This window comes from Branchiostoma belcheri, unplaced genomic scaffold, assembly GCF_001625305.1.
Source record: "Branchiostoma belcheri isolate BF01 breed outbred unplaced genomic scaffold, Haploidv18h27 scaffold53, whole genome shotgun sequence".
Taxonomy (NCBI): domain Eukaryota; kingdom Metazoa; phylum Chordata; class Leptocardii; order Amphioxiformes; family Branchiostomatidae; genus Branchiostoma; species Branchiostoma belcheri.
The window spans coordinates 1624196-1646683 of NW_017804165.1; the positions used below are offsets into that span (position 1 = coordinate 1624196).

A 22488-nucleotide genomic window follows, 5' to 3' on the forward strand; every position below is an offset into this window, starting at 1 on the left:
TTCAGTTTATTGTTGTGACATTTTTGACGTACATTGTCAGATGAATAATATCAAAACATCAAGGATATAACATTCTCACAAGATGTTCGTATGAATTATACAGTGAGAGATATGTTGATGATAATGATATGTAAAGATATATATAGATAGATATGATACATAACGATATATAAAGATAATAGATAAAATTATGATATGTAGATATATTTTGATTTGATTGATAGACAATTTACATACAATCTCTTGCAATAGTTTTGACACCAAACTGTTACACTGCAACACACAACACCCTGTTGTCCTGCCTTCACATCTATGAGATACTAGCACACTTCACAAGAATCCTGTATTATAATTGACTGGGACCATTATAAAGTGTAAAGTGCATACCTCATATACATGTACAATAGAAGATAATTGTCTCACCAAGTTTTCTTCTTCACATTTTGACACACCCTACAGACAACAAATAGTTTTACAAGTGCCTTTTAAACCTACAGACTGTCTGCAGTAACTTCTGTGTAAGTTCATTCACATTGATTTCTTGATATGCAATCTCAAATATAGTTTCTGAATAACTATTGTTGAATAGGCAGTGTTTTAAACTTCTGTAATATATCTTTGCACTTTTCTCATTGATTAGCAGCTTCATGAAACAGGCCATTGTCCTATTATCACATTGATTTTTGGTAAAAGCTTTTAAAATATGCCTTCTGGGTCTGACTAAAAACTAGCTCGTACATAAAAATCACGGGAAGGAGTCACACTTTGTTTCGGACATAAAACAGGATTGGCACTCCAGTTCAACCATCTGATTTCATGGACAGGAGCATAAAACCGGACTACAGGTAATAAAATTGCAACGACATTTACCCGCATTGTACAGGCTTTTTGAAGGGAGAGGATTAGGGGCCAACAAACTCATAAACCTACAAGAACACAGTGTAGCCTTTTGTCTCAGGTTTCAATTGGCAACAAAATTGTAACTTCCTACTGGTGTTAATTAAGTTCTTACAGAATCTCTGTTACCAGTATTTTAGAATGCATCACACATGCAAAACGTACCTGCGGTAGTCTTGCCAAATAACTTGTCTCCTGTCAACCAGAGCCTGGCAGCTGGCTAAAAAAAAGGCTAACACTAGTACAATGTACCACGGCAATGAAAGTTTAAAAGTCAGACTTTAGGAAGAATTTAGCAGTCATTTCTGCTCCTGTCCATTTCTGCTCATACCAAACACCACCCTTCCTGCTGATCTCCAAGCAGATCCCAGGGCGACAAGTTGGCCAAGCAGTATCCATTGGCCAGAGAGCGTCCAATTTGCCACCCAAGGGAAAACAAGAAAAAGGGCCATATATATAAAAAGGTTACAATCTTCACCCATCAACCTCTGCTTGGAGAGTACCTTCTGCTGCCCACCATCAGTCCACACCCCAGAAGGAGGAGGTTCTGTTGTAGACGTCCCGCTCCCTCTTGACAAACGACGTGAAGGATGAGACACAGTTGCCGATGAAATGCTGCGCCTGGCCCAGGATGTACAGGTCCAGCTGAGGCAGGTGGGGGTTCAGATGGTGGACTTTGACCTGAGTGGTGCATGAAATACCAGTTGGACTGGGATTAGTCCCTCTTTATTGCTGCATTAGAAGATACGATAACCCATATCACATTCCTTTCAGGATAGGTCACTCCTGAAGGTTGGGTAACTGATAAGACTGTCAGCGTGTGTGCTGTGGGAAGATGTCATGGTAGCCTTGAGAGCAGCGGGTGGCATGTTGATCTTCTTTGTACTTGGTACACTCGGTGTGAATGTCACTCAACTATTTTAAGCCTCTTTGTCAGCAGTCAATAGTTGACAGCAGTTCAAAGATGGATGCTCAGAGGGGCAAGTTATGTTTGCATTTAAGCTGAATAAATCTTGTGACATTGTATGAAATCAATGGCTAGAATTTATCTATTTGGAGGGTCCATCAATGTGTGGATGTTGTGTTCATGCTTCAAATCACATTACTAGTAGTTGTTCTCATTTTACTGTCAAGTCGTGTGAATTTGGTCTTTTCCATTGTAGTTAAGTCATTGACAACACTTTATGCACCCTGATACACAAATCCTGTTCGATTCTGGAATGGAGAAAATCATGCATTGATTGAAACTGAGGTTATAAAAACAAAATAGAAAGATGCCAGAGTACTTTGTTGTGTAGTTTGGTATGCTGGTTGAAACACTATTCCCTGAATACATTGTAAAGACTTGCTTTTTCCCGTGTGCCTTAGGACAGACAGGCCTACTACAGAGTGGTATGCCTCACTGTTAACGTTATCTAGCTAAGATGAAAAGACTCTGACTGACTCGGTCAGCCCCATTCAAGGATCAGTCAGTACTAATGTGGGCTGTGAAACCCTCAACCTCTTCAACTCAGAACTACATATTCATAGTAACCTTCACATACCCTTCAGATAACATCTATCCTGCTTTTATCTATGTTTTGTACGTTCCCTTTATGTGTGTGTGTGTGTGTGTGTGTGTGTGTGTGTGTGCGTGGTGTGTGTGTGTGTGTGTGTGTGTGTGTGTGTGTGTGTGTGTGTGTGTGTGGTGTGTGTGTGTGTGTGTGTGTGTGTGTGTGTGTGTGTGTGTGTGTGTGTGTGTGTGTGTGTGTGTGTGTGTGTGTGTGTGTGTGCACATATGCCGGTGAACATTCAGGCAGTAAATACACTTCAAGTACTATACTACAGTAAGATTGATATTCGAGAAGTTATTTGCTCTGAAATAAACAGACAAAACAATTTAGGCAAGATGAATCCCAGACATGGGTATGAAGTGTTAAAATGTTACTTCAGACACATTTGTTATTATCATTATATGCAGTAATCATCAGCACATTGGAGGTAGATACTGTATCCCAGATAGAGCAAAACAGCCGACAAGATAAGGCATTTCTTTAAGGAACAAGTTTTGTCCTGACTACAAGAAAAATGCTTGTACATGCACATTATAGGTCATTGACCTAAAAAGATAAAAGCTCGCTCACTCCAAAGCTTAGCAAGATAAAGATCTTACTCTTCTACCTCGTGTCAGTTCCAGTTATATAGTCCTTGAGTGTTTAGAAGAACAAAGTGTTTCTGCCATTTTGAAATCTCTTCATCCCGTATTCTGGCTGAGTTTATGTCAGGAGGAACATGCTGACGTCTGATGTACAAATCTGGAGTATGGGTCAGTGCTGTAGTAATGATATTCATTGCCTGAGCTAATCCTTAGGAGTAACTCCTCTGGTAATCAATACTTGTGTAATGGTTGCTGAGGGGGAAACCTGCAGGAGAGGTGAGATGTGCGCCGCCGGCAGCCACTAATCACATCGCTTCAACAGGGAAATTCAGCCAGTTGACCTCGTGTCAATAGAATATTCACTTGCCAAACAGCGGGGGTTTTCACTAGCTCCCGGGCTGGGCAATTCAGTTAGCCGGAACAATTTTGCCGTAGTTAAAACTGCATGAGGCGAACATTTACTTTCCGTGCTGGCTTTGTCCCCTTCAGGGCACATTAAAGTTGACAGATGTGGGGTCAAAAGATCTCAGCTAACTTCGAAACAAGATACTTTTTCACTCATCTTTTAAACTTTTCACTTCGTTGACTTATAAAAACACTGAATTTTTAACAGAGAGTTAGCTAATACGTTAGATGACACAAGAGAATGGTTATACAGTACATTGTAAAGGTACAGAGAGGATATCAATTGATCCCATTCAAATAGATCTGTTGTTTATTAATGTTTTTTATGTGAGGATCTTACGAGTGATTCACGGTGGGGATCATATAGAAATAGACATTGCAATCAAAGAACACAGTTGTGCAGGTAATGGTTTCAAGACAACCTGAAAACCTTTCAATTATTACTGGCCATCAAACTGTCAGGCCATAAAGAGATGATTGCTGCTTTTAACCTTTAACAGGCTGTATTACCAATATACTTGTGATGAACTGCCAGGGAAAGGTTAGTGATCAGAATTTCATCATAGTTATTTGCTGCTAGTAAAATCTCTTAGGGCAATTTGTTATTTACCAATATTGTCCTTGGTGCTGAACAAGTGTTCACACAATGGACAGCTCTGTCCTTGGTGCTGAACACGTGTTCACACAATGGAACAGCTCTGTCCATGGTGCTGAAAAGTGTTCACACGATAGAACAGGTCTGTCCTTGGTGCTGAACACGTGTTCACACAATTTAACAGCTCTGTCCTTGGTGCTGAATACGTGTTCACACAATAAAACAGTTCTGTCCTTGGTGCTGAACACGTCTTCACACAATAAAAACAGCTCTGTCCTTGGTGCTGAATAAGTGTTCACACAATGGAACAGCTCTGTCCTTGGTGCTGAACACGTGTTCACACAATGAAGCAGCTCTGTCCTTAGTGCTGAACAAGTGTTCACACAGTGAAACAGCTCTGTCCTTGGTGCTGAACATGTGTTCACACAATGGAACAGCTCTGTCCTTGGTGCTGAACAAGTGTTCACACAATGGAACAGCTCTGTCCTTGGTGCTGAACAAGTGTTCACACGATAGAACAGCTCTGTCCTTGGTGCTGAACATGTGTTCACACAATGGAACAGCTCTGTCCTTGGTGCTGAACACATGTTCACACAATAAAAACAGCTCTGTCCTTGGTGCTGAACACGTGTTCACACAATTTAACAGCTCTGTCCTTAGTGCTGAACAACATTGCACTCATACTGCATGGATCCATTGACTTTCCTGAGGTGAAAAAGTTTCAACCCCCCATACTCAGACCTGTCCATAAACAAGAATGGCACCAGCACCCTGCATTTTTTGTCATTGTTTTCCTGAAATCATCGGATCAAGAGATCTTTCCTCCTGAACCCCTACCTTTAGAGACTTGAGATGTTGCTCCAGCTCCTCCACCAGGGGGTCATTGTCCGTTGCCACAAACACAAACTTGGCTCTTGTTGCCAGAATGACATTTTTGGTCTTCCTGAGGATCTCCTCCCTGGATGGGAAGCACATCTTGTGTGTGAGCGCCCTGCCTGCGATGAGGTCAGTACACTGGGGGGAGGCCATGAAGCTAGAGGTGCCCTCAACATTGGCACAGGCTCGCTCCTATGGGGAAACAATACAAGAATTCAATTAATACTGTTCCCACTATTATACTCATTACATGGGCAGTAAAGCAGTACATGGACTTTCCTGTTACCGAGTTCCAGGATCACAACTTCAATAATGTGAGAAAAATGCAGGAAACGTATACTTACTCAACTTAATTTTGTCCTTTATAAAAAGTTTTCATCAGGCAATTTGCTCCAACACTAGTGGATGTTGCAGTTACCACTGGCTGTGAGAACTATTTGCTCTACTCCGTTTATACGTCACTTTAATATTTCATGGTAACGGTTGATTTTCTGTGACTAACTCGAAATGTGTTGAAACGACAGAAAGCTGCAAGAAGTGATGTGATCCTTCCGCTGGGTAAATGGCCCAGTCCTGAGGACTATAGCCCAAGGGGGGACCTGCAGTGTCGTTGATAGCCTGCTGGTATCATGTACATGTAGTGTACATGTATGATTCATAACCTTCCATTAGACTGCTACAGACTCTAACCTCCAAATGACCACTTTAACATGCTCTCAAAATGGAACTGTCATAAGAAATGCCACGCAGGCAGAAAGAAATACTCTTACAGAGGTATTGATCAAACAAGTTCCATTTTCCCCCTGTGCCAGTGCCCGTGCTTGTAGTACGAGATTACTTCCACTTTGCTGCAGAAAGCTCCTGAAATGTTCAATCAGTGATACATCACAGCCTTCCCCTGCACACTGCTGCGCTCCCTGACTGGCAATGGGACTTCAGAAGACTACTGATACAATTCCCTGAATATACACATAGCAGTCAGTATACAATCATCTTATACAGTCGTGTATTGTTAAGGCAGTCACCTTGCACACACTACTACCTTTACTGAAAGCTAGGGGTATCTCCAAATGGAAATTCACTGAATGAAAAGCCATAGATCATATTCCACAAAGGACCATCAGAAGTGTGTTTCTAGTATGTCTTTCAATCAGGAAAATTCCAGACTCATCCATTCACAGACTGCTATTTGCTGTCAGTTCTGAGTTTGCCAGCCAGCTCAGTGATCTGTGTGTGTCTATCGATTACTGCTGCGAAAGGGATTCTGGCGTTTAGTTAAAAGGGAATTCGAAAAGCTTTCCTCTGAAGCTATTTCCCCTACAATAAGGTACAGAAACTGTAACATCCAATAAGGAACTTCAATTTTCTAGTCCCGTACATCAAAAAGGAAGCTGGTAAGCATTTTTGGTGCCGTTTACTTTTATGTTTTTATGACTGATGGAATTTTTCTTCTGAAAGAACTTTCCCCCAATCAATGATGCCACAACAGTCTCATCACATAAAAGCTATCTAAACTGGATTCCTGCAAAATTGATGTGATCACCAAACTCTGATGACCTGATACAGTTCAATGAGGTTTCTATCCTAAACTCATGATAATGATATTTCAGGATACTCACAAAATCAGCCCCATTCCTGAGGTGGATCCCGATGTAAGACCTCCCCTGGAAGGTGGTCTGTATGTAGTCCTGTCCAGGGGCAGTGATGGTGGGGGTCCACTGCAGGAACTCCTGAAGCACTCTGTGTTCTGCCTTCATGGGGAAGGATGCAGGGGCGCCTTTAAAGGCCAGCACAGGATGGGAGGACGGTGGGAACCTGGGGGAATACAACAGGACTTGTCATGTCCTGAATTAATGTGTTGACTGTAGTATAGGCCAAAAACAATTGTTTAGACTTTTTGTTTTTGTCCTTTTACACCCCCTCTGAATATTGACCTTTGATGTAAGTTCCATGCCAAACCACTGTCAGAATACACACATAATGCAGGGACAGGAAGCTTTTTATTAGAAGCTAGGGACAGGTGCTAGATACTACCTGCCTGAGGATAGGACTAGGTAAAGATCAAGGTCATATGTAATACAGAGCTGTAAAATCTTGTTTTTGAAATGACTTTTCCTCGCCAGTCTGTGTGTTTGACTGCTGGAACCAACAAATGTCAATTAAGGCTGCAGTTGTTCATTGAAATAAAACTTACTGAACAGTAACGTAAGATATTATGTTGGTTACATAAAAAAAATGACATATTGAAGCTGCAAACTTCCTACAGCGAGTCAAAATGAGAGTCTCCGTCACAGCAAAGGGCTTTTAAAAAGATTTACAGTTATTGAGCCCTGCAATCCCATCAAAACAATGGTGCAAGAAATTACATGCCAGCAAAATGCAGTATACCTGCCTCCCTCCCCAAAATACCATCTGTGGCACCAACTTTCTGCCAGATGTGAACTGCCAGAACCAAAGTAATGTGCAGGAATGAATCATTTCCAACACGCTAAAAACATTCTTCCGTACAAGATTTGTTATGCCACCGAGAAAGTGAAATATCCCAGGCCGTGCCATGGATATTCTCCCGCTCATGAAAAATTCAGGCGACTCAACTTGACGATATGAGATTTGGAAGGGTTATCAACAGTGCTTTCGCATGGGAAGAGAACGGGACATGACCACAATTAAACATGAACATAAATCATGCAGAAACTCTGCCATGGAGAACGAACCAGATGCCACAGTTACAGCCTGTAAAGCTACTGTTACTCCGCATGGATCTGCACATTTACACCTCAGCTGGCAGGTGTAGGCAGCACTGACATAATCAGATAAAAGTCTCGACAATCGTAACAATAACACCCAGTAAAAGGATTAGAGGCTCAGAGAAATGATCAACACTCTCCCTGACATTTTGACAGATTCGAGGTACAGAATAATATTTCCCGCCATCCAGGCATGTTGCAAGGCAATTCATCAGTGTGCAGTGGATAGGGCAATATTGAACTGATGTCGTCACAAATCCTATCACTCATTGCTGAGCTTACAGCCTGTCAATCAGGAGAGCCAAGTCAATACAGTCTACTGTACTGATTCTCAACTTTTTTTTCTTCAATTAGGCCACACCAATTTGATTTGTTGGTTCTCAGATTTTTTCAGAAAAAATATGAAGTGGCAGGCCTCGGCATTCTATGATAGCCCCAAATACTATGTTAGGAGCCATGATGTCAACATACCAGGCTGGTTTCTAATTCAAACAATGAATTTCAAACTTTTAGTCATTAACCACTGTATTCAATTTGATAGATGGAAAAACTGTAACAAATCTGAAGAGAAGGGACTTCCTTCAACAGTGGGGGCCAAAATATGTGCATTTTGGAGTTGATTCATCACAGCCTTAATTTTTTTTTGCAAATCAGAAAAAAATGAAGCGGGCAAATCCGAAAACCAATCAATCAAATTGGTCTGGCGGGAAATTTCACTCACGGCTGTACTTATAAACGCCAGTACTTATAAACGTAAGAACCACTGATGGGCCGTGAGGTAGGGGTAAACTTTTGAATGGGAAGGATTTGTGCAACGCCACTTGGCAGAAAGGTGGTCCAGAATGTTTGTCGGAGCATGGGCTACTTTAAATTTGGCGGCACAGCCTTTATTGTTATTTTGCAGACGATTTTCGTGTCGACTGTGAGCTGTGCCGCCATTGGGGCTAAGCAGAAGGACGGGGGCAAAGCAGAATTGCGCCGGGGGCGTAGAGGAACGACGGGGGCGAAGCAGATTTTTTGCGGGGGCGAAGCAGAACGGGGCGGGGGCGAAGCAGAACGGCGGGGGCGAAGAGGAAGGAGTTTCATGGGGGTGATCAGAGCCTTAATTTTTTTTTGCAAATCAGAAAAAAATGAAGCAAGCAAATCGAAAAACCAAACAATTAAATTGGTCTGGCCTTACAGCATCCTTTTTATTAAGTACTTGTCCTGATAAATTCACAAAGAACAGATTCTAAAAAAGCATGCAGACTTTTTTAGTACAGTACTTACTCTTTGATCCAAGCCTCAGTCTGCTGGTATGTGAACTCATAAAACACAAACTCATCAAAGTCTACGCCCAGGTGGTCCCAGAATGGCCCAAATGGGTTTCCTGCATAGAACATGATAAAACATGTCAACAAACCTGGCACTTTCTTCAGTTGGTCACTTGATAGCAGTAAAATCAATTTTATGAAAGGATGAGTGTCAGAATTTTCTATCTAATGACGCTTCTTGTATGGATATTATAATTCTTTACAAGTTATATTATCATGTTTTCACATCAGCGCTTTTCCAAGAAAGATGCACTTATCATTAATGTACATTTGTATCACTAAGCTCTTAAAATAATCCAGTCAACACAACATGGCATAAATCTGATACATAAGATCTATGGTCTGGATTAACATGTTTGAACTTAGGGCTTAGCTGAAGTATCAATAGAGACTGGGAGGGCTTTGGAATATCCACTGCGATCCCTCTTTCAGCTAACACAACTGGAGCCTTATTCATCAAGATATTAGCGGAAATGACTTTGCAAAATGACAGTTGGAGGAAAGCCCCACAGCAGACTGCAGGGTACTGATAACACATGTGTGCTCATCGCGGGGCTCCTGTGAGCAAGTGTTTCTTTATTCTGCTATTTTGCTGAAATCCTGTTTGCCACAACTGAACAAAGTAATCTCTGTAATTGAAACGCAAACAGTTTGCCATTACCATATTTCAACCTTACTAACTGATGTAGTACGAGATAAAGAATACAATGTACAGCTAGAAAAAGAGATGATGTAGCATAATCTTTGTACAAATGCTCAGAGAACTTCTTAAATGATGCGCAGGTGGATTTACAATTGCAGTACACATGTTTTTTTTCTGTGACACAGGTGGTTAGAATTTGTACAACCATGCAATAAAAAGACAGGAAAACCAATAACAATACACATGTACCAACAAAAAACCCATTGTGCTTAACAAGGTGAGACCCAAATTCCCAACACAGCAATTTAGTTGATAGGAACCATTTAACCCGCGACCTGTCAGCCTTACTCAGACGTGACCCCTCCTGAATAACACCAGACGACGTATCACCTTAACTTAAGTGACTCATCTTCTATCCAGGAGCAAAGGTGTGCATATATTATTCATCACCACCCCAGCAGGTGTACAGTTGAATAGGGAGTACTAGCTAAGGATATTGTATGTCAAGGTCTCCAAAGTGCCTTCAGGACAATCTCTCATTACATCGATGCTAATGCCAATTGACATCATAAAATTTATTGAAGCATTTTGATTCAAAGGACTTACATAAACATAAGAAATGTATCCTTCATACAAATTGATGTCTTACTCATCTGCAGCTATATAGGTAGAATCCAAAGGAACATGAAGAGGACTGTACATTGATTGGAAAATCTTGTTGCCCTTTACATAATTTCAGAGTTCATTTGTACATGTAGGAATGTTGATAATCTAAAAATTGTTAGATGGTGCCAAGTTCTGTTGGTAGGCCCTGTACTGTGAATACACTACAGGTATCCTGTGTGTGATGGTCAAACAACATGTTACCCAGTGAGACATCCCCATTGTTCAATGATAGCATTGTCTGGAAAATCAATACAGACTGTTTGACAGAGAAACAAGCTGATTTGTGATTTGTTGTTACCAAATATTAGGATCAGCGATCAAAATTCATTTGTAGATTCTGCGTGTTAGATATTGAAAATGAAATACAGTGGAAGCGAGTGTGAGTTACCGATTGTTACTAAGTAAATTCTGTACATGTACATATAAGTGACTGATCTTTAATGACTACATCTTTGGGAGGCTAATGAACATGAAGAATTAGATTTTCCCAAACTGGAAATTGGAAAGGATCCCATGCTGGGTGAGACTTCCTGTGATGACAGGGTGGAAATAACACATCAATCCACCCTGGCGGCTGCTGAAAAAATTTAGGAGAGAAGATGGCAGTAGATTTTCTCCCTCTACCGGTATTCATACACGTCATGTATTTCCAACTCCAGCTTTCCCAATTTTCTCCTGAGCATGCATTCATTCATTACATCTTCACAGTTACAATGGCTTGAAGGTATTAAGAGTATGGCTTGAAGGTAAATGAAATTTCATGTATGTTAAAAGAAATTTCCACAACTTTGGTCAATGTTACTTGTATCAGGTACAAAGAAATTTATGGCATGATCTGTCCTACCTTCCTTCATGCCACATTTAGCATTGGTGTCCCTGCGGTTCCTCCAACAGTAGCCTTTCCTCCTGCCAGGCGGCCAGTGGACAGGTGCAAGCTGCTCCAGGAACTCCTCCATACTAACTACCCTGTGGTACGTCTGTAATGGTTCTACTTTGAACCACTCCGAGAATGGCACATTTCTCTGTAGGAAACATCACGGGCAGAAACCATTTACTGAAAACCATGCATACCGGGTACGTGTTACCTTAGAATTTATCAAAGTTCATTTGTGACTAGAGGAAATAGAGGCAATAGCAATAGAAATGATAAAGAATGTTGCATAGTATGTTTTATCCATTTCAAACTCTGAACAATGGTGTTATCAAGTGTGTGTTTGGGGGTCATTTAGGGTTAGCATAACATATCCCTACCTTGAAGCTGCATTTTGTAAAGTCAAGCAGCCTTTCTTTTGCTTCAAAGTCAGGAATAATAGTATATAAACGTGACAACACTCCAGTAACCTTGGCATGCCCTTGCTCACCACTGACAGTCTGTGATCTTACCTCTGTTTCATAAGATTGAATAAACCTCCAAGTCCACTACAGGCTTGACACTGGTAAATGTGTGACATTACACTTGAGGCAGTGTCATGATTACATCAACAAGAAGGGTGTCAGTACCAAACAGGCTGGAAATTTAGGAAAAACAAAGTCTGTAAAGATCTTAGTGCCCATTTGCACTGAGTCAACATTCAAAACATGAAGTTTGCACACAAGGCAAGTACTACATAATTACATTCTGACCTCTTGATAGTAACGCTGATACCCAAAGTCTTTGAAACTAAGCAGTGACGTGAGCAAAGTGGTCAGGAAACCAGTTTCCAAATTTAGCAGGCACGATGCAGTCTACAGCTGATTAGCAAGTAGCAAAAGACTGCAGTTGTGGAAGCCCATTAAATGGAAGAAAGGTTTTGCTTCTTAATTGGTTTTGTTATCTCTCTCCGCTTCACTCCTCTCCCTTACGTGGTCAGGATCAATAATTCTCCAGTGAAATAAATGACCCATCCCATTGCCCTACAATTGATTCGAAATAAGTTCAGAGGTGCCAAAAATGGCTTTTAATGTAAAGGGCATACTTTGTGCCAGCTGATACGTGCAGTGATTCCAACATTGTTCACGGCAATTTTTTCTTAAGCAGACATCTGTAGCACTACTAAGTCAGAACCACTTTTTTAGTACCATGGACAGGCCCAATTTTTTGCAAGGAAGAAAAAAACTTTTTAATAAAAGGGAAAACTTTTCCATAAAGGAGTTTGCCATGCATTTTGCCAATGTCAAAAACAGGAGAATGGCATGGTGAAACTGATGCACAAAGAATAATAATAACTGAAGCATGGCCTGTAGTTGAATTCAACCTTGTACCATAACATACCAATTATCCTCGGTAAAAGTACCCCCCACAACTACATGTACCAGGTCACTGCAGTTTCTTACAGCCCCATCCATAGGGATGAAAACATAGAAGGGCAGCCTTACATCAGTCCTCCATGGAGGCAGAGCCAGCGTTCTGTTAACTGCCTTGGCGAATGCCAGGCCCCCCAGGACATGCTCCGCTTGGTTTCCAAACCGCCCTGCAATGTTAATGAAGACATGGTAAGAGAAATGGCAGCCTTGACGCTGGAAGTCACTAATTTACTCCCTACATGAAGAGAGCGTGAAATTACCCATTTAAAAGTAATCAGGGCACTGTCAGCCTGACATTTTTAATAGAATTTTATGGAGCTGGCCAAAAGCGAAGGTGGAAGGTTGTGGCTCCTGGAATAATCTTACCACTTATTGGCCCCGGCAACAGGAGTCAAAATGTTCGCTTGGCTAGGCATGACAAAAGGGACAGAATTCACTTTCCAAACTTTTTCTATTTTAGTGTTGGGGAAAAGCAAACTTTTTTAATTTTAGATTTTCTTACGGCAATCCAACCTCATTCTTTTTATAGGGGTATCTGTAAGAGTTGCAGCAACATTTCTTAAGCTCTAGGCTGAAAAAAGCATTGAATACAATAAATGCATTCACACATGTATGGGATTTAGCATATCTAATGTCTCATTTGGGAACCACTATACCATTACGAGCAGGTATCATACTAAAACACATTGGGCAAAAAGAATTTTATTCAAGATAGATAAGATTCTTGTCTCAAACCAATTTAGAGGTGATTTGTAGAATTAGCTATTTTTGCTTGCCTTAAAGTTTCTAATTCAACAGCCTAAACCGCGGGCTGCTGTGGCCACAGAGGACAACTTTTCATTATCAAATCAAATATGGGCAAAACGATGTCTACCCACAGCTGCAAGGTTTTACTGAACCCCAGACAAACCAGAAGGATCAAGGCTGAATGCATGCATGGCATGGTTATCCATTCCTATAAACAGCCGAGGGCTATTTGTCATTCTAAGTTCCTTCTGTACTAACGGATAACTCAAGCCAGACCTGCTCAGCATGCAGATCTCAAGGGGAGGATGAAAATGTCACTTTCTGTGGAGACTAGAGATAAAGCCTCTGAGCTCCTTTCCTTTGCTCCCTGTAATAGGTCCATTTAGAGTACACTGTACCTGATGATAAGCCCTGCTGGTCTTTTGGATGGAAAACGCAAGATGGTTCCATGAATAGAAATGAGAGACAGTTGGAATAACTTCAGGAATAAAGTCAACAGTTACAGTCATTACAGGTCAAACCCATTTAGAACATGTAACAAACCAATAAACAAGCCTTACTAGTAGGAAAAACATTAGTAATGTTACATGAAGCACTGAAAGCTTTCACAACAATTGAAAGTTACAGAAAGATTTGATATTGTCTTTCTCAATCTTTCATGTACATAATGTACATAGGAAATTTAGCTAAGCTGAGAAAGCAGAAGACACTCTCTGTGTTAAAAGTTTTTCACACTTATACTTCACTACAATCGTGGTACAGAAAACATAGATTCTGGGCCAGTCTTCTCTTAGAAAAAGAAAAATAACTTGATTCAGAGATTTACACAAGTGTAAGCCAACAAGCTATACATTCCCCATCAGCTTCAATAATCTTCTATTACCGTTCATCAAAAATTGGCGGCATGTTTCAATTAACTTCTAAACTTACCTCACTGTGTCTGTGATAAAATTCAAGTGCTGAATCATTATTGCACTAATGCTACACACACTGGCTAAGCAATGTTGACAGTGAAGAGTCCTGTACATGTTAATAAGTCCAGCAGGAATGAACATGCTATCAGGGGATTTTCCAGTGACATTCCAAATGTTCACTGCATGTCAAACGTTTGTGCTATGTGGTCACTTATCTCCATTTGTTGGCTGGAATGAGATCTGCTTGGACTTCAAAGACTTAAAGGCAAAACAAATAGAAAATGTAGTAAAAATACCTTAAGGTGGCACATGTATTTATATTATATGTATGTGTACAGATTCTACAGAATGACAAATGTAGAGTATGTAATGTCAAAGAAGTGAACCAAACTTAACAAAAAGATAATGATAAACTGTTAGATATTGATACTGAGAAAGTGACATGAATGAAGAAAATGCACACCATCATCAAACTTTCATGATGAAGGATACACCTGTCTCAAAGGTGAAATTGAGGAAAATACCATATTGATAACAGTTTTTTTTTCACAGATTAAACCCTGATTATAGCATGACTTGATTCCCAAGAGGTTTATAGGGACCCTTGGAGGCCCTATGTGGCGTGGCTTAATACAGAACAACGTAATTTACCATTCTTCTGAAACAATGATATCTACTCATCATTAATCATTAATATACAAGAAGCAATTGATTGGCATTTACCATTTAATGGTAGGTCACGCAAATGAGTTCATAACAATCACACTCAATCATACGGGTTGCACGGCCGACACGAACTCTTTATGTAGGCGTGAGGGAATTCGTGTTAATGAACGTGAATGTGGCTGTTAATATTGACGTTGGTCCGCTAATTAATATGAACCGTTATATTCTTGGTGGGTCCGCCCATCATTGTACTTATGAGGAATCCGACAGGAATGTTTTTCGTATCAATTTCAGCTAAACGAAATATTTTTAGTCAGTCAGTGATACTTTTCGGTTTGGTTACGGACACCTGCTACGTCTCAGTTGCCGTACCATATGTCTTGTGTAAAGGCCAATTAACCTTATCGTCTCAAGTTACAGTCTGCTTCGCAAGGAGAAGCCTACAAACAGCTCTCTGGAAAGTTTCTGACAAGGACTCAACAAGTAACGACCGCACTCACCCATACACGGACAGAATAAAACATATCCGTTCGGATCCCATTCCAATCTAGGCTTGGCCACCCCGACTTTCAGCGCTCCTTCCACCCCGAAAACTTCTGCGCCGTTGTCCAAAACAACCCCCGGTACTTCCGGGTTGGTCTCCGCGGCCTCCAACTCGCTCTCTCCCGATAGCTCTCCCGCGAAGAGCAGCGCTGCCACGAACCAAAGATACATGGCTGATTACCCGGCGGAGATTGATCTAACGGGCGCTGTGTGCAGGTTCTCCGCGGCTGGCTGTGGACGTGTCCAGATTGCCAAATTGCTGCATGTTGATGGATTTTTGAAGCTTCCCTCCCAAAGTTTGGACGACAGGTTCCACTTCCCAGCATGCGCTGCGAACAGTGACGTAATCATGCGCACTACACCTGCGCAGTAGAGTAGCAGAGGACGACTTGGAGAAGACAGAAAGTCGAAAATATCGTCCAAAATTCACCAAAAGTACAAAGGTACGAAAAGCTGACATATCCTGAAGGCTATAGGATTTCTAAGGAAGAGTTAAAGACCAGCTATAGTCATTGTTATGATCATTTTATTGCTGTGATCAATAAGTTGGATGCTGTTGTTTTCAAGGCTAAATTGATGTGTCGCAGCAGACGGCTTTTCATCTGTATACACCGAAGACTTCGCACTTTGGTGTTTTTGGAAATTAGCCATATTGGAAGTTGTTTACTTGCGACATGGCTATATATGACAACGCTTTGTCAGCTAGGAATAAACGGCCGATTGACATCAGTTGTTGCAGATGCATGAATATTGGCGGGTTGATCCAAACATAAGAAATTTTCCCCTAGGGAGGGGGGGGGGCAGTTATCTCCCTTTCAGTTTCACAGTTTTATGCAATGCTAGTACCTAAACATAGAACGAAACCTAAATATTTAGGCATCCAGAAACGCAACTTCGGTGATGGAATTTAGCAGATTGGTTATATGGTTACTTGGGAACGTACTAGTACAATGTACTGATAAACTAGAGGTTTGTATATTATTGGCAGATTCTCTAGTTTGTAAATCGGCGGATTCTGCTGTCATCAGAGAGATCCTGCACCAGTTCTGACAGCACCAACCAGACATATATCACAATGAACTAACAGGGATGACTGCTTGTTATTACAGGTTTTGTGGGCATGTTAACACTTCTGTCAGAGTGGTATCAAGCAGAAGAGATAATCCCTCACCAGTGAACCAACAAGCCTGTAAGCAGACACCGTAAACATGCTGCCAAGGTCAAAGTCACGTGAGACATACCGTGTGCTGAGTGGGCACTGCCCTGACCAAAACTGTCGTGCTAAACTGTTCTTCCCAGCATGGGACTCCAGTATTGAGTGCACAGACTGTGGGCAGAGGCACCAACAGAGTGCCATCCAAAATGTGGAGGAAGTCACTAACCCAGATGTCGCTCTCCACAACATGCTTCGCAATGTCCTTCTGAGCAACACCAAACCAAAGAAAGGAGCAGACACAGTACGTGTTCTCGGGCTGTCCAACTACCAGTGCAAGCTGTTGTCTCCCCTCCTCACCCACTACGGGATGGATAAACAGTCAGGAAAAGCAAAACGTCTCAGGGACATGAACCAGCCGGACACATTTGACTGTGTGCTACTAGGAGATAGGGCCTTCCAGATTGCACCAGAACACGTGGAAATAGTTGGCTACGGCCGGGATCGCTCTGGGAGCATGCAGTACCTTCACGACACCTTGGATGCCATGAAGAAAGTGAACGATAAGGAGGAACGTCTCATACCCATTCATGCCGACGGGGACGGCCACTGCCTGGTGCACGCCATCTCTCGGGCACTTGTTGGTCGTGAGTTGTTCTGGCACGCCCTGAGAGAGAACCTCAAAGCTCACTTCATCAAAAACCTGGACCAGTACAAGGCTCTGTTCCACGACTTTATTGACAGTAGTGAATGGGATGACATCATAGAGGAATGTGATCCTGACTTCACACCCAGAGATGGGGAGCCCCTTGGCCTGAGGAACATCCATGTGTTTGGGCTAGCCAATGTCCTCCATCGGCCCATCATACTGCTAGACTCCCTGGAAGGGCTTCAGAGTTCAGCAGACTACTCGGGCACGTTTGTGCCGGGACTGATCCCTCCTGAAAAGTGTAAAGGAAAGGACGGTACGCTCAACAAACCACTCTGTCTGGCATGGAGTAGTTCTGGGAGAAACCATTATATCTCTCTTGTGGGCATCCGAGGTCGGCCACTCTGCAAGCTCCCAATGTGGTTGATCCCCAAGTTGTGGGGTGTCCCGCAGGACTTGCTAACAAAGTACGTTGAGTTTGACAGTGAACAGCGTTGTGCAATCGGAGGAAGTCGCAGTCTCCCTGAAACGTACATCCAGCGCCTGGCCCGAGCCATGGAGGACGTCTTCATGGAGAAGTACCAGGTCCACCCTTCCGTCGTGTCGGACATGCATCACTACGTGTTCAAGAGGACAGGAGTTGTAGGTGTGCAGCCTGAGGTGGTGACCGAAGCCACACAGAGTGCCATCCGCAATGAGCGGCTCTACCGCTGTCTGACCTGCGATGCTGTCATGGAATACAGTGTAGGATCAGACCTCCTCAAACGGGGCGGTGCCCTCTATCAACTTGCAGTCAGGACACACGGGAAGCTCCAAGTTGGCAAGAACTACCACTTTCCCCTGCAAAGTCTGATCTGTAAGTACGATCCCGTTAAGGACATCCTCGTCCCAGACATGAAGATGAGCCGCTTGACCACCTGCAGCTGGTGTCAGGGAACGTCAGTTCGCCTGGTCTGCCCAGATGGCTCCGTGGTGTATCTGAATGGGGACAGAACACACACCTCTGCTGAAAACAGCCAGTGTGGCTGCGGGTTCAAGCACTACTGGGATGGGAAGGAGTACGACAATCTGCCTGAGTTGATTCCTGTAACTCTGGAGTGGGGAGGGAAGACAATCCAGGAGAAGGTTTACTGGTTTCAGTACGAAACAGACACCTCCTTGAACAGTAACGTGTATGAAGTTGCAACAGCTTTAGTACACAAGCACTTTCCCGGAGAATTTGGCAGTGAGAGACTTGTGAAGTGTGTTGTAGACGTGATTCTACAGCAAACGGCCAAGAAGGAGGTGTACAAACCAGTCTCCCTGGAGGGTATGCCTGGCCATGAAAGAGAAGGGGAGCCCAGGCAACAAGAGGCTTTAGACCCATCTTCACCATCCAAAATCATTCTCACCGGACATAAACACAAAACCATACACAAAGAAGAGTTAACAATGAGTGAAGCAGAGAGGATGGTACAAAGAAAGATCACTGACAAAGCTGCCCATGAACAGAAGAAAAAGTCTGATGAAATGGCAAAAAGGAGAGCAGAAAAGGAGCTAAAGCAACTCAAACAACAGCAAGCTGCTGCTCACCAGCCACCGAAACCAGTAGCCAAAGTAGGTCCCATGGTAACTGTCCCTCCTCCCAGGCCCTCCACTCCCCCAACAGAGAAGAAAGTTCGGGTGACCACATCAGAAGGCAAGCAAGTCATGTTAACCCTGGCAATAGCAACAACCTTCCAGGAGTTGCAAGCAAGAATAGCTTCTGAGCTAGGAGTTCCTGGGGACAGGCAACGGATCAGATACGGGTTTCCTCCCCGACCGCTGGCACCTCCTAAACCAGGCATGGAAGGGGAGCCTGTACCACTGCAGCATGGGGACAAGGTTACTGTAGACATCCTACCTCCTCCCACGGGTGAAGGTGAGGGACAGGAGGAAGGGGCAGGAGCAGCAGCCAAGGGCATCCCCATGGCAACGGCAGGCTCCCCTCGACGTGTGCAGGGTATGGAGGCTAGTGGTGCCTCCGCCAGCCAAGACCCAGAAAGTGCCCTGAGAGACCAGCTGATGAATGTGTTAGACCAACAGCTGGAGAGTAATGCCAGCTCTATAGACCTGCAGATTTCTTCCCTGACTGCCTTAGCCATGCTTTCTGGGAAGGACCTGTGGAACTTTGTGCAGACAATGCCACAATTGTTCTCTCGGGAAGGTGTCTTCACAAAGAAAGTTGAACAAGACCTAGGCCTGTCAGATGGGAAACACTGCACCCTGCCAAGCTTTCCAGGGAAAACATTCATGTTCAATGGCCAGGCTGGAAGGTTAGAGCTGTGCCTTGAGCCACAGGGGCATTTTCCCATTGGCCCTGGAATCGATGATGTCATTGCTCAGAACAAACAGACACGAGAAGCGTATGACCCAAAAGCCTTCCGCCAAGTCAAGGAAGCCCTACATGTTGGTGGCAGCGGAGTGATTGTCAGTAAGTCTGAGGCCTTGAAAGTGAGAGCTTTTGCGGGTAAGGGACAAACCTTAGGTGGTACCTCCCAACCACAACCTTCCACTAGTACTGCAACAGATGTACCAGCAAGTGCCACAGACATTATTCCTGATGTAGTCCAAAGTCTAGGAAGTACAGAAGGAGCTGTACTACCACCACCACCTGTAGATGCAAAAGCTCCAGTTGCAATGGAAGAAGATGACTACTACCTGGTGGAGTCAGGTGAAGAGGATGAGGGAGAGGAAGAAACATCTGACAAAGGGGAAGACTCCTTATCAACAATGAAGAAAGCTCCAGGTGTCACTGTCATAGGCAGTGGAGCAACTGCAGCTGCCATGACAACAGAACAAGAGGCGCTCATGGCCAAATTTGCATCCACAGCGAGTGCTGCATTGCAGGCAGAACAAGAGGTCAAAGAACAGGAAAAAGAGATTAAGGACTCGGATGGTTTCAGGAAAGTTGAGATTGTAATTGAAGAGTCAAAAGAGCTTGCAGTTGCCATGGAGACAGATAGGCAAGAGGCCACAGGGGATGATGGGAAGTTAAATCAGCTAGAGGAGCATTCTGAGAATGTTCCTGATGAAGTACCCCAAGTGTCCGAGACATCTGACGAACACAAACCAAAGACAACAGAAGCCACTGAATTTGCCAGCATGGATAGAAGTAGTACTGAAGAAAAGATGGGTGAAGTGGAGCAAGTTCAGGAACAAAAAGTAGTGTTGGAAGTGCAGGATACCTTGCGAGGTACCGAAGTGAACAATACCAGAGAAAAAGTTGCAGTAGTAGAGGCTGCAAGGACAGAGTCCGAAACAGAAATGATGGACACCACTGCTGCTGAAAATACTGAACGGGGAGCGGGTGATGAACTCACCAGCTCTCCAGAAAATGTTGCACTTGACATGCCTACAGAAGATGTACACAAAAGTGAGGCAGAGAGTGAAGTCACAGAGGCTAGAGACACAGAGAATCAAAAAGAACCTGAGAAAAAGGACAGTCCCATGGAAGTTGAGCCAGCTAAACAAGCAGTTCTAAGTGGTGATGGAAGAGAAGAGAAAGAAGATGCTGGGGAGGCCATGGATTCCAGCTGATAGCAGACAAGGTAGCTGCCTTTTTTGACAGAAAATTACAATTATGTGTCAATCATTGGATCACATTAGGAATCAGAGATTTCAGATGTCTAGGAAGTATTTAGGGTTTGATAGCTGTGAACTTGTAATTATATTACCCTGTATTATATTAGCTACTGACACAATTCCAAAATTGCTCTTTTTCGTTTGATGAATCATGACTATTCATACTGTAACATTTCTGTGTTTCTACAGCCTCAAGAGCCAAGATGAAGGGAAGGCATGCGAAAATCCCTGGATACGCTGCTAGTAGGACAAATGTAGAGGTCGTGCTAACTTTTTATGTGCATCTTTGTATCCAAAACATATGCTAGTCTATCAAAATGGTACGCATGTGAAAAATCATGAAGCGAAGGTGAGCTATGGATGCCATTTTTGTCACTGATAAATATGCCAGCTTTGGAGATTACTCAGCTAACTCTGGCTTAAACCCCAGCCTTCCTATTCTGGGTACCCCCAGGGGAACTTGCAACATCAAGGTCTTCCTCATGATTCTACTGGTACTGTTGTGAGTTGAGGGTTTAAAAACTATCTTCTTACCAAGGTCTGCTTTCTGTAAGATAAGTCAGGGATGTCATCCTGAAGAGGGAAAACAACATCGACACCAACATCAGTCTTTAGTTGCCATATCATTTTGCCAAAGTGAGGGCTGTGTCTGTAATTGTAGGCCATAGCCTTGAAACTAAATATAGGAGAGGTCCTTATGCAACATTGGAAGGTTGTCAACCTTAATTTTCAGGGACTGTGTTTCCTCAAATTCACCATAACTGAACTGCATTGGAAATTGTCCAAGATTGGACTGGATTTTGTCCAACTTTCTGAATTAGTTTTGATTACCTTTAAACAAGTGCTGATAGGAGTCAGGCAGTCCCTAGTTCTAGTTCTAGCTACTACTCTGCAAATTCCCTACATACAGGGACATCGCGCAGAGGGGAGATATACACATGATTACGGAAGTGACGATAAACGATTCTTAAAAGTTTGTAATGATGGACTCTCAGCTACGTCGGCAGAAAGGTTATTCCATTCAGGAATTGTCCTAGCATAGAATGAGTATTTTGCAATGTCACAGTGTGGTCTCAGAGTCTTGTACTTGTGGGCGTGGTTGGCACGGGTGCGAGCAACTGCCGGGATAAGCCGACTGGATGGGATAGCCACGAGACCATTGGTTATCTTATACATCATTACTAGTCGTGCTTGCTGTCGTCGAGACTGAAGTGACGGCCATCTCAGGTCATGCAGGAGGGCTGTGACGCTGACATCCTGACGACGGTGGTTACTGGTCACAAAACGAGCAGCACGTCGGTTGACCATTTCAAGTGTGTCAATATCCTTTCTCAGATAAGGATCCCAGATAACTGCACCATACTCTATAGTAGAGCGAACGAGACTGAAATATGCGGTCTCACGGACTTGACGGGGGCAGTAGCGAAGGTTACGGCTGAGAAAATGAAGTGTGTGGTTGGCACGTGTTACAGCAGTGCTGATATGTGTTGACCATTTCAAGTCGTTGCTGATAGTGATGCCAAGATACTTGGCCTGCTCTGTTTGTTGGATAAACTCGCCACACAGTTCCTCCCTTGATTTGTATTACTAGTATTATTCGCTCCATTTTTTCTTTTCAAGACTGTACATGTAACATTAGATGAAGGAACAG

General features: G+C 43.0%; 2 protein-coding genes across 2 annotated transcripts; one reads left to right on the plus strand and one right to left on the minus strand.

The window, feature by feature from the left end:
• Nucleotides 1-170: 170 nt before the first annotated feature.
• Nucleotides 171-15758, minus strand: LOC109480968 (GDP-fucose protein O-fucosyltransferase 1-like). Its single transcript, XM_019783434.1, has 7 exons — nucleotides 15390-15758; nucleotides 12635-12729; nucleotides 11124-11301; nucleotides 8927-9026; nucleotides 6530-6725; nucleotides 4872-5102; nucleotides 171-1578 (listed from the first exon to the last, which is right to left on the minus strand). Exons 1-7 carry the CDS (start codon nucleotides 15601-15603, stop codon nucleotides 1417-1419), a joined length of 1176 nt encoding a protein of 391 aa, XP_019638993.1. The 5' UTR covers nucleotides 15604-15758; the 3' UTR covers nucleotides 171-1416.
• An 8-nt stretch (nucleotides 15759-15766) lies between these two features.
• On the plus strand, nucleotides 15767-21703 carry LOC109480933 (deubiquitinating protein VCIP135-like). The gene is made up of 3 exons (XM_019783331.1): nucleotides 15767-15875; nucleotides 16542-20803; nucleotides 21027-21703. The coding sequence occupies exon 2, from the start codon at nucleotides 16641-16643 to the stop codon at nucleotides 20790-20792; it is 4152 nt and encodes a 1383-aa protein (XP_019638890.1). The 5' UTR covers nucleotides 15767-15875; nucleotides 16542-16640; the 3' UTR covers nucleotides 20793-20803; nucleotides 21027-21703.
• The last annotated feature ends 785 nt before the right edge of the window (nucleotides 21704-22488 follow it).